Raw genomic sequence first — 11,691 nt, forward strand, 5'->3', positions numbered from 1 at the left:
GTATTTATATTTATTTATATATACATATGTTATTTTTAGGTCTTAAATTTCTAAGTTAAAGATATAGTACATAATTTTGCAAAATTTTGAAATAATAAAGTTCGAAACCACTCTTCTATTACTCTTTATAATAATTACTCTTAGTTAATAAGTTTACGCAAAGTAAACTGGATTAAATATAATTTCACTTTTTATTATTATTGATGCGTTCAAAAATTTCCATTCTAATAGAACATATCTAATTTACATCGCTGTTAGGAATAAAATATAATTTCCCAATCGTTAGAATATGTATATATACATATGTAAGAATGTGTTATTGAATTTTCCTATTATTATTTCTTAGACAAAGATTAACTAATTACATGTAAATCTTAATTTGGAGGGAAATTTAAGCTCAAGAAACAATATATTTTGTTTGAGCCATTTTTATATTTTCGTTATTTTTTGTATTATAAAAAGTTTATTGGAAAAACTTATTTAATTTTCTGCGAAGAATATTGTAATGGTATATGTTAAATGATTCATTTGCAAATATTTGAAGTCTGAATATTTAAAGATCCCCAATTGAAGAATGAAACGGGAGTAAATGAGTCGAAAAAATATTATTCCCGCCATTTTTTACTATTTCTTATTTTATTGTGGTATTACAGGCGAATAACATATCAAATAGTACGGTTTAATCATTTATGTCAATACAAAATTATCAATTTTTTGAAACTGATAAAAAACATAATATTTTTCAAACATAATAAATATTTGAAGAGACAATTTCAGACATTAGTAGTTAAACCAGAGAGGAAATTTCCTCTCTTGTAAAACAAAACATGTTTTATAAAGAAAATTACTAATTTTTGGTTGGTAACAGTGAAATGCCTAACATTTTTGAACAAATAAGAAAGTTTTAGAAACTTAAAATAATTTATAATTTTGTTTTTATTTCACTGTTTTTTGTTTGAATTTTCAATTGTGCTAGTTATTTCTTTTTGTTGTAATAATGATTACACGTAGCTCTAGCTCTATATTAAAGGTATTAATTAATAACGATATTATTTATTATTATATTGATTGTATTAATGCTATATGATCGTATATAATGTTTAGCATACGATAAAAATTAAAGAATCTATATTATAACAATTATCTAGGAATTTTTACTATTTGAAAATTTAATAGTATTTTCAACGTTGATAATGCCTAATTCTCTTAACCTCAACTCGTTGTTGTCATTTATATCTTCATTAAATTAAGTAAGAATACGATATCAGCCTTTGATGACCAACTTAAATGTATCAATATTATTATCGTAATGTGATCTGTAGCATTACTTTTGAGGTTAATAACTGGAACACTTTGTACATTTTCCCTATTTATTGTGTTTTCTTAAAATCAGATAAAATTTATTGATATATTATACTACACATATTAACCAACTATAACTATTCTAAACATTTTATTAAAATTTATATATATTTTATATTTTACTATTAACTCTAAATGTTCTAATAGGCAACATTAGACCAGAAGATTCCTCCAAAGGAAGAATCAACTGTATCTGAACTCCCATCAATTATATTTTCAGGCTACATTAATTATGTCAATGATTTTAACGAATGTGCTATGATTTGTGATAATCTTATGTAAGACTTACACAATTGACTTAGAAAAGAAAGATGATTCTCAAATATTAATTTATACTGAACATTTCATTGTAATTTTTTTTAGAACAGAAATAGAAAAATATGATAAAATAGTACCAATAGGATTTGATTTGGAGTGGCCTTTTAGTTTTCAAACTGGATCTGGTAAAACAGCCTTGGCACAAATCTGTTTCAGTGAAAATATTTGTTATCTGTTACATATATATTCATTAAAAAAATTACCAGCTGCATTTGTGGTCCTTTTAAGTCATCCAAAAGTGAGATTAGTTGGAGTTAACATAAAGAAGTGAGTTAATTGATAATGCTTTATTATAATAAAATTCATGTATTTTTCATAATTTATTTATATTACAGTGATATCTGGAAACTAGGTAGAGATTTTAAGGAATTTCCAGCTTGTAAAGTCGTAGAAAACAATTGTATTGATTGTGGTAAATTTGCAAATACAGTATTAAATAGGTCTTGTCGGTGGAGTTTAGAGAAGTTAACAGAATATTTGGTTAGTACTTTGATTACAATAAAACAAATTTCAAATGATAAATGGAAATTAATATTATTCATTATGTGATTTTTCTTGGTTAGTTAAAGAAAAAGATTAGTAAGGACCCAAAAGTTAGAAAAAGTAAATGGCATATACATCCATTAAATGATGAGCAGAAACTTTATGCAGCGACAGATGCTTATGTATGTTAACTATAAAAACATTATATTACTATTACGACTTCAATTATATTTTTAATTTTAATATTAAAATCATTTATTATTTTTATAGGTTTCTTGGCTTTTGCATGTAACTATACAAGAACGAGCAAATTTAAAGGATAATGAATTAAAAGAGACACAGAATATTAATGTCTCGATATGACTACAAAAATAGTTAAAGTTTTATGGGCTGGTAGATTAAGTTATAGATCCGGGCTTAAGCTACAAAAAATATTATCTGATCAGCATCACCAAAGGGTAGAAAACAATAGTTGCAATACATTAATATTGCTTGAGCATGATCCAGTATATACAGTTGGAATTAGAGATAAAGATTATACACTAAAAGATCAAAAGAAGTTAAAAAGTTTAGGTGCTGAGTTTTTTAGAACAAATCGAGGTGGCCTTATAACTTTTCATGGGCCTGGACAATTAGTAGCATATCCTATATTAAATTTAAAAGATTTTAAAGCTAGCATTAAATGGTATGTGTGCCAAATAGAGAAAATGATTATTCGTTTATGCGCCGAATTTGGCATTAAAGGTGAAACATCCCCAAACACTGGTGTATGGGTGAATGACAAAAAGATTTGTGCCATTGGTATTCATGGAAGTCGTTATATAACAACACATGGTTTAGCTTTAAATTGTAATACAGACTTAAGTTGGTTTAATCATATTATACCTTGTGGTATCAAAGGAAAGGGTGTAACAAGCATTAGTCAGGAACTTAATATAAATGTTACTATTCAAGATGTGCTACCACTGTTTCAAAATGCTTTTCAAAATCAATTTCAATGTACATTAATTGAATATCCAATAGAAGAATCTTATCAATTGTTTAAGCTTGTTAACAACAATCTGTGTGCACAAAAGACTTAAAAAGTTGAATGTAATAATTTTAATAAATTTAAATAATTTTATATAACACATGAGATTAAATGTTCTTCTTCATTTTACTTTTATTATTATAGATTATTACCTTTTTTCGCGAGATAAAAGGTAAATAACAATTTTTGTCTTATAATTTAGGGGATTATCTGATTTTCTTGTCATTTTTGTATCTCATGCGGTATTACTAATTCCAGTTATCCTGGTTATTTGTGTTTGAAGTTATTTCTCTATGATCTTGATAAATACTTTATCGCGGGAACTTGGCTTTATATCATTGATATCGATATGTAAACAAAAACAAAATTCGAAATTATCATATATCATTTCACTGCTCAAACACCCAGTCAGAGTCATTGTTTAGAGACTCAATGTCGATGGTGTAGCAAGAAAAAATCAAAATACAAAGGACAGAACATACTCTAATGGAAAATTCTGAGTTTACTTTTACCTTACATTTGTCCATCTTGTTTTCAGGTACAATTCCTTCCACCCTTACTGACCCTTAAGGATGGAATGAAACGAAAGTCCAATAAGAAATGACCTTTCACTGCACTGTATTTACAAAAAAAAATTTTAATAAATAAATAAAAGCTAATTTAAAGAAAAATGTTTTTTATGTTTTTAATGATTTAAAAAGGAACAATTTCAAAAACTTCGTTTTAATAGTATAAGATTTAAATAAAAAATTCGTGTATTTTTAAATAGGAAACTTTTATTTTTTGTAAATACTATAATAATAATACTAAAGAAAAAGCATAACATAGTCGAATTAAAGTATATATTCTTGATATCTCTATCAACATGTTTTACGTTATCATTTATCTGTATACAACATTCTCTAGCATTAGGTAAATTCTCAAAAGAATTTGTAGGAAAAAGAAAGGAAAACATTGTATTGCATGTTATAGCCTTACATTTTAGCTTTCTTACTAAATTAACGAAATAAACACTAAATACAAAGGTAAAATCGAGACAGAAATAACTAAGTATTTCATATGTTTGAACAAAATAGTAAACTAAACGAAAAATCTTTTACTACAATTAAATATCAATGAATGGAATGAACAACAATAGGTGTACTTACTATATGAATATTTTCATTTGATACAATATCGCTGCAGCAGTTAAATATAAATCGTAAAATTGTATAAAACATTATCCATCTGTATCAATCTTTACTTCTCTCATTAATCACCTATTAATCGTCTAAAGTAGTACCGTAAAAATTCGGCTCGTCTTTTTGTTTATCGTTCCTGATTTTCCAATAGGAAATACATGTAATATATATGGTACAATTTGCTTAACGCTTATACATTAATATACTAGGACATAGAAATTGGTTAAAGCATAATGGAAGGTATAATCTGCTTGAAAATTTATAACATTTAATAAAAATCTTCTTCGACAATGTATTCCTGTCGATGGAATACAAATGAGTAGATAGTCGTTCGATATACAGAATGCATAGACAACAAGCGCCTTTTACATTCACAGAAATGGACAAAATTATAAATTTATAATAATATTTGAAGATCCATCTCCTTAGTACTCTTTTGTAGTTAAAAAATATTGCATTTTTCTGAAACGCTACTAAAATATGACATACAACCCAATTCTAGGAATATGTTATGTACTTGCATTAACCATACAAAAATTATTATCTAGTTTGTAATTACTTGATCACATTGAAAACTTATCCCCATTTGTATTTTAACGTAAAATGTACGTTTAAAAATTCAATATACTCATATTAAAAAAAAAACCTTTGTTGAAAGAAAATAAAGAACTAAAGGAATGGATTTGAATACATTATATGGGAATGTATTATAATAGCGTCTTTTACAACATGCAGTAACATATGTCGTTATAATCATAAGATCGATACATTAGAAAAATATCAGAATGATCTCATGACAAAAAAATGTTGTATAGTAAAACATATCCTCATACAGTAAGTCCTCACGATATCCTATGTAGAAACAATTTGTTTTGAGCAATACTTCTCGAACAAATAAAATAGCTTTGTTTGCTTTGGAGAACGAACACTAAATATAGAGATGTAGAACAATTCTCTCTCAGGATCTAATCGTTAAAAAATAATGATTCGCGTGCGTGTGCACGAAACACATCATCCACATCTACATACACGCGCAATAGCACACACAGACACACACGCACACACACGGAGATCCTAAAGTGGTCACTTTAACGCGGCATCAAGAGTGTCTTCACCGTATTTATTACGTCAGTCGTACATAGTAATTGTTTCTCTAGGCGCTGGTTAGGAAAATATCTCTATAAATTCTCTTAACGCTTCATCATTTCCAGATGGAGACATAGGTCAGTATATTATTTGCCTATGTTCTAATGACCAATCAATAAATCAGTCCATAACTGTTATCTTTTAATCAGTGTTTTTCAATTTTAATTATAAAATATGAAAATCTGAATCTAAGCAGCGACTGAATGTGTGTCGCTCATTTTTTTTGTGAGCTCTTGGAGGAAGTCCCTGTATATTAATGAGTCCATGTTAGAAGAGAGGATGTAGAGAAGCCACCAGTCGCCCAGATCAATCTTCTTGCTGATGCTAGAGCAGGTTTCGATAGAGGGAAGTCTTGAGGATAGTTGAAGCAATCTTGGCCTGATTGCTGGGGCAAAGATTATGGCAGCTCTGTAGACTATTAGGCCCAAGAGTAAAATCAACAGGATTGTAAACCAGAACCAGATAAAAATATATGTCTTTTCATTCACGATGTTCAACGGAAGAATACATAGCGAGTCGTGCTTCTGTATTGTTCCTGACGCGCCATACTTGTGGAATATGCATTTAGTGACGCGTGGAAAAATGTAGACCATAGGATCAACACGTTCCTCCTGGGGAACGTCAGGTAGTGACAGTACTCGCAGACCATAACTGAGGAACTCGCCGTCAAAGAACTGATTCATTAGGCACAGTTGAAGGAAGATGTTGATGAGACAGAGAACCTCGCAGCCGAAATACCGATACACGTACGTGTTGTGTGTCTGAAAGAAGAAGCAATCGGCGAATTGGCATAAATTGGACTCAATGAAGGCAAATTGGATCTAACCAAATCGTCTCAGCCTTCCTCTCGCCTTTGCTCTTACGCTTTTGTGTCACTGTCGAAAAATTCTTTCGAAGGATTCAAGAATTAAATTGGCCAGATAAGTTTGATCAAAATGACGGAAAAGCTACTAGTCATTTAGAAATACAAGGCGGTATTAGGCAAAATTAAATGTTATCGCTTATTGTTAATTAAGTATTGTATTTTATATAGTATCACTGTTTATATTTCATATTCTAACATTATTAGTATCTAATGTTTTACTAGTTTTATATTTGGATTTAGGTTCTACGGCTTATCTCAGAAACTCAAATTATTAAAAATAACGAAATGTTTAATAAATAGTCGTATTACCTTTCTATACTGCATCAGGTAAACCATTAGCATTGACTTTTTCTTTTGAATGTTCTCCTCACAATCGAGACTGTGATTCATACCCATAACCAACGCGTTGATCAAACCGCCTTCGCACATGTTCCACAACCATTGTGGAACGTAGCATAATACTGCCTGTGAAAAATTATGAATATTTGGTTGGCTAATAGATCATCTTAAAATTATATTCGCGTTATTACAATATACTATATCCATAATAATCTCCATAAACAATAAAAAAAAAACGGAATTTTACAAGGAATCGTAATCGATTAATAGATTTAATATTTTACAAAGAATCATAATCGATTAATACGTTTAATATTTATTACCAATGATAAATATTCTCAGTAGCAGAAACATCACAGTTTTAGTTTTTTCGTTAAAGCAACGATTGAAATCAATCCTATGGCACTGGATATATTTAAGAAAAATTTAACAAATTTCTCTTTATAAACGAGAGTTTCTAAAATCTCTATATCAATCCTTGTGTAATATTTAAATGAATGAAAATACTCTTGTACTTATACGACCTATGGAATTTACATCCGCGCTGATGTAATCTGTCTCCAGCAATATGTGAAGATTTAATATTAGATTTATCTGTGAGAGAAATTATAATGGTGTTATGAAAAATACTTATATATACAGTGAAACTATTTATCTGAATTTTTCAGAAGACAGTTCAAATATGTATCTTCCTATGCAACAGGTTGCAATTACTATTTGTTGAATGAAGAGTTCAAAATTAGATAAACAAATTGATTTGACAATTAATCGGACGCTGAATAAAATTCCATAATAAAAAATGGAGCTTTATTGCGTGTACAAATCTTTAAATAAAACAGTTTTGTCAGTTTCTTTCTACTTATTAATTCAAGTAAAGTGTTTATCTACCATTAATCCGTAACTATAGATCACTCGTTTTTCAAAATTTGAATCTTTATTCATTAGCGTAATTTTTAAGCGTCTTTGATGGAAAAAATCTATATTAATCAAAAAACAGTTATATTAGATTAATATTTACAACATAGTGATTGAACAAATACAATTATTAAGTAATCTAATTTAATAACATATCTGTGTTAGTAATAAAAATTAAGTATGAAATTAAGAATTAAATGCATAAAGATTATTTATTAAAACAGTTCTCGCGAAAAGTAACGAGAAAAAGTGATAACATTGCGAGAAGAAATACATCAGAATTATCAGTAGAGGAGTCGTGATAAAGTTTTAACCGATCGATCTTTTGCAGTGGTGCATTCGTACTCGCGAACCAGTTTCAGATATTCTATACGGAAAGAAGAGAACAGCGACGACAGTAAAAGGAAACTTAAACTGAGAAGTCGCGCGCAGCTGTCGCGGCCAAGCTTTATCTGTCGCGTGTGCAAGATTACTGATAAACGAGTCTTTACCTGGAAGAACAACATGAAGCACACCCATTGGTAGTAAGTGTAATATTTCCTTGCATCCACATCGCCGAAGTCGTTCGCCACTCCTGGATGCGCCACCTCTACACCGACCTGATAAAAGGAACAAATGTTCTGTCAACAATAGGTAACGACGAAAGACTGCAGGTGTAGTTGATTAAATTTATATCTACATCGTCTGTAGTCTGTGCCATATATTTAGTTTCATTCTTTTTACAGGACGTATCAGAAATATTGGTCAAAAGGATAATTAGCGTTACAAATATATGACAAAAAATGGAAAAATTAATAATTATTAAGAAATTATATATCAACTACACGAATTATTCTTAATTAAGTATCATAACAAAGTTTCTGAAAAATTACTTAAATAATAGTTATTATCGATTAAGTATTATAATAAAATTTTTAGAAAAATATTTCTATATGTAGATTATGATATGATATGATATGAATAGTATGGAAATCATATTTATTAAATAATATGAAGGAACAGAGAGAAGAGATTAGTGGAAGAAAACAAAATTTCTTATAAAATCCTAAAAATATTCATCATGATCATCAATACTCATAATATTTATTTAAATTTTAAATAAAACTTGGATTATGTTGAAAATATGTTAAAATATATGTTCGAAAATGTTTATTCTTTTAAATCATCATTAAAAAATTAACTTATGAAAACATAAAATGTCCATCATAATATTTAAAGTTTGAATAAATTCGTATTATGTTTATGACTGATTACTAAATTTGCTTAAAAATTTGGGATTGACATAAACATTATCATAGATTATCACATATCGTATCTCAAACAAGTTTTTGTTACAAGTCTATATACCATTATACATAGTATATAGTATTTTGTTATACATTATACATGTATCTAGAATTGTTTATATATAGTATGTCATTTCCAAGAATGGTCTTGTTCATTCAACTCGCGTGAATTTGCTATTCAAAAATATAAACACAATATATACATATATTTTATGTGATGTGGGGGGTGAACTTAAAAATATTTAAAATCATAATTCGAAAAATATTCATAACACTTAATTTCTGTACAATTAAATAAACTCGTTAAAGTCTAAATTATTTGATTTTTTAATGTTAAATAGGATGTATAATTCCTTAACGTAGATAGTATTTAATACAAGTACAACACAAGTACAAATCTAAGTATTTATTTCAAAAAAATATTATAGAACTACAATATGTATTTACTGAAGGAGGAAGATTTGTTTACATAATAAGATTATAAATATAGAAGATACAAAATTGAATTGAAATTGTAAAATTCAAACAAATGTAACAATCGTGAAATTATACAGATTTAAAAAAATTATACATGAGATAACATTTATAACCCGAAATGATTTCGTCATTCTATATTTTCTGTATTATTAACAGCGATTTTGATTAGAAATATCGAGTAGCTTTCAAACTAATTAGATAACAATACAGCCTTTAATAAGCAAAAATTTTGTTTAAAAAAAAATTCAAAAAAAAAAAAGATTCGATCTCTAATTCTAATTACGTTTACGTCTCCGATAATTATGAGGTGCATCTATTTCTAGTTACAACATAAAATTTAAATACTTATCAAGAATTCTTATCTAAATACTTATAATAATAATTAATACTTTATACTAATACTTTATTTAATTAAAGAATCAAAAGATATCATAAATAATATACATCTATTATACAAGGAAGGAATAACTGCTGCTATGATTGCAAAACAATAAATTCCCATTTTTATCTATCTATGTTATGCAATTGAACATGCCGCGATAAAAACAATTTCTAATAATTAATAAAACATTTTCTACTATTAATCTGATAATTTCAGAGCTTTCTCATAGTATGTATATTCTATTATTGATACATAAAATTAAACCCTAAAACTGTCTCCATAATAAAAATTAGTCAGTACAACATTCTTCTATTGTTATCAACAAACCAACTTCGTGCGGATATTCGTAAAAAATCTCAAGGTTGAAGCAAATCATCCAAACGACCATATCCATGATTAAAACGTGAGTTCACGTTGGAAAATTAGGGACGCAGTCATTAACTAGATTACCCACCTGCCGATTAAACGCGTCCGGCATAGTAAACGTAGAAGTTATCCAGCAATAAGTATTGATAGGGTGCGTGGGTAAACCCTGAACGATACACGAAATAGGATTGCCAACGTATTGGGTAGCCGTGATCACCATTGAACACGTGAAAAGCAGCACTGTTGTGAAGCGGTTGTGTAACCGAAACACCATCGAATCCGTCGTTATATCTTGCCATTTTAAATACTGCCCAAGACCTCCAAGTAACTTATACATGATTCTTTCGTTCTATTAAACTTATAAATCCTCCAGTTGTTTATAAAATCCTCGTAAGTCTCGCGTGTCCTCCTTCGCACAACTAATCCCACGCGGTAGAATCGTTCACGAACGAAAACAAAAAAAAAAAAAAATAGAATACAAGAAAGAAACACGGAGAAAAAATTGTATCAACTGAAACTTCTGCGAGTCCTCATCTACCGCGTTCAGGCTCGAAAAACGGTAAAACGAAATGAAACTAAACGAAACAGACACACGATCGTCGTACGGCTGTGTCCATGCTGCGTGCCTCCCTCTTTTCGTTTTCTTTCAATTCTCCTTCTCCTTCAACGTCCTTCTTCTTTTCCTTCTGCCCTACTCTATCCGTCACCGCTTCTTGTTCTTCTTCGAGGCGAAGAGAACACGCTCGCGCGCGCGCGATCGGTCACCGAACCACGTTGAACGAGATCGCGAACGTCCGCGATCTAGGACTTATACAGATACTGCTCCTTTCTGGCAGAAATTTAGTTCTGAGACGCGTTCAAGAAACAGGTATATCCTATTGGCATCTTTCGTTACCGATAGATCGATCTGAATGCGCAACACGTTTCGGCCAGTTTAGGTAAGTGTCGTAAATAAACAACTGCACGTGTGTGAGAATTCTCCGCTTCCCGATCGGTGATGTATCGTTTTCTCCACGTGATTTCTTGTTAATCGATTGTAGATGAAGTGTCTGGTGATACGTTGAATTACGTACAATTTTGTATAATTGTCCGGTTTCTTGAATCTACACAAAATCGCGCGACATCGCGGATCTAAGTAATTCTTCGCTTCGTGTCAAAGCTACGACACTCACTGTCAATCCTGCTTATTCCTTTCGGTCGCGTCGGCTGAAGATTTCTCGTGGAGAAACACAGCCTAGCGCAAAATTGTACAACACCTTGAACTCTCCCCGACGTGCCACGAGCCCCCTCTTTCTCCTTCTCTCTTTCTTTCTCTCCTCTGTCCGCACGGCACTTTTTTCCCTTGATATATCGTGCAGATAGATCGTACGATGAACGGGTTGTTGCGAGCAGCAGCCAACACCGAATTGTGTCGGCATATACACGTATGTACGTAGCAGTCTTCAACGTCGACTGACGAGAAGTCAGTGGCTTGTTGTTCGGTCGAGGGGCGAGAGGGAAACTCTTTCGATCTGCTAGGGGGACTGCCGGAGTAGAAACGA

General features: G+C 30.2%; 2 protein-coding genes and 1 long non-coding RNA gene across 6 annotated transcripts; 2 read left to right on the forward strand and 1 right to left on the reverse strand.

The window, feature by feature from the left end:
- Positions 1–879: 879 nt before the first annotated feature.
- On the forward strand, positions 880–3,680 carry LOC100748753 (putative lipoyltransferase 2, mitochondrial). 4 transcript variants are annotated; one of them, XM_012394860.3, is made up of 6 exons: positions 880–1,030; positions 1,510–1,640; positions 1,726–1,947; positions 2,016–2,160; positions 2,244–2,345; positions 2,434–3,320. In XM_012394860.3, the coding sequence occupies exons 1-6, from the start codon at positions 998–1,000 to the stop codon at positions 2,524–2,526; spliced, it is 726 nt and encodes a 241-aa protein (XP_012250283.1). In that variant the 5' UTR covers positions 880–997; the 3' UTR covers positions 2,527–3,320. The 4 variants fall into 4 exon arrangements, with proteins under 4 accessions (XP_012250283.1, XP_012250285.1, XP_003486299.1 ...); XM_012394862.3 differs by lacking the exon at positions 880–1,030 and adding an exon at positions 1,104–1,250; XM_003486251.4 differs by lacking the exon at positions 880–1,030 and adding an exon at positions 1,178–1,335.
- A 343-nt stretch (positions 3,681–4,023) lies between these two features.
- On the reverse strand, positions 4,024–10,487 carry LOC100748871 (innexin inx1). Its single transcript, XM_003486252.4, has 4 exons — positions 10,239–10,487; positions 8,131–8,238; positions 6,695–6,850; positions 4,024–6,281 (listed from the first exon to the last, which is right to left on the reverse strand). Exons 1-4 carry the CDS (start codon positions 10,485–10,487, stop codon positions 5,709–5,711), a joined length of 1,086 nt encoding a protein of 361 aa, XP_003486300.1. The 3' UTR covers positions 4,024–5,708.
- LOC117151168 lies at positions 6,281–8,503 on the forward strand. The gene is made up of 3 exons (XR_004460880.1): positions 6,281–6,494; positions 7,971–8,272; positions 8,365–8,503. It is a non-coding gene; the product is annotated as an uncharacterized LOC117151168 (long non-coding RNA).
- Positions 10,488–11,691: the final 1,204 nt, after the last annotated feature.

The sequence above is a fragment of the Bombus impatiens genome, unplaced genomic scaffold (genome assembly GCF_000188095.3).
Source record: "Bombus impatiens unplaced genomic scaffold, BIMP_2.2 scf_0102, whole genome shotgun sequence".
In the NCBI taxonomy this organism is placed as follows: domain Eukaryota; kingdom Metazoa; phylum Arthropoda; class Insecta; order Hymenoptera; family Apidae; genus Bombus; species Bombus impatiens.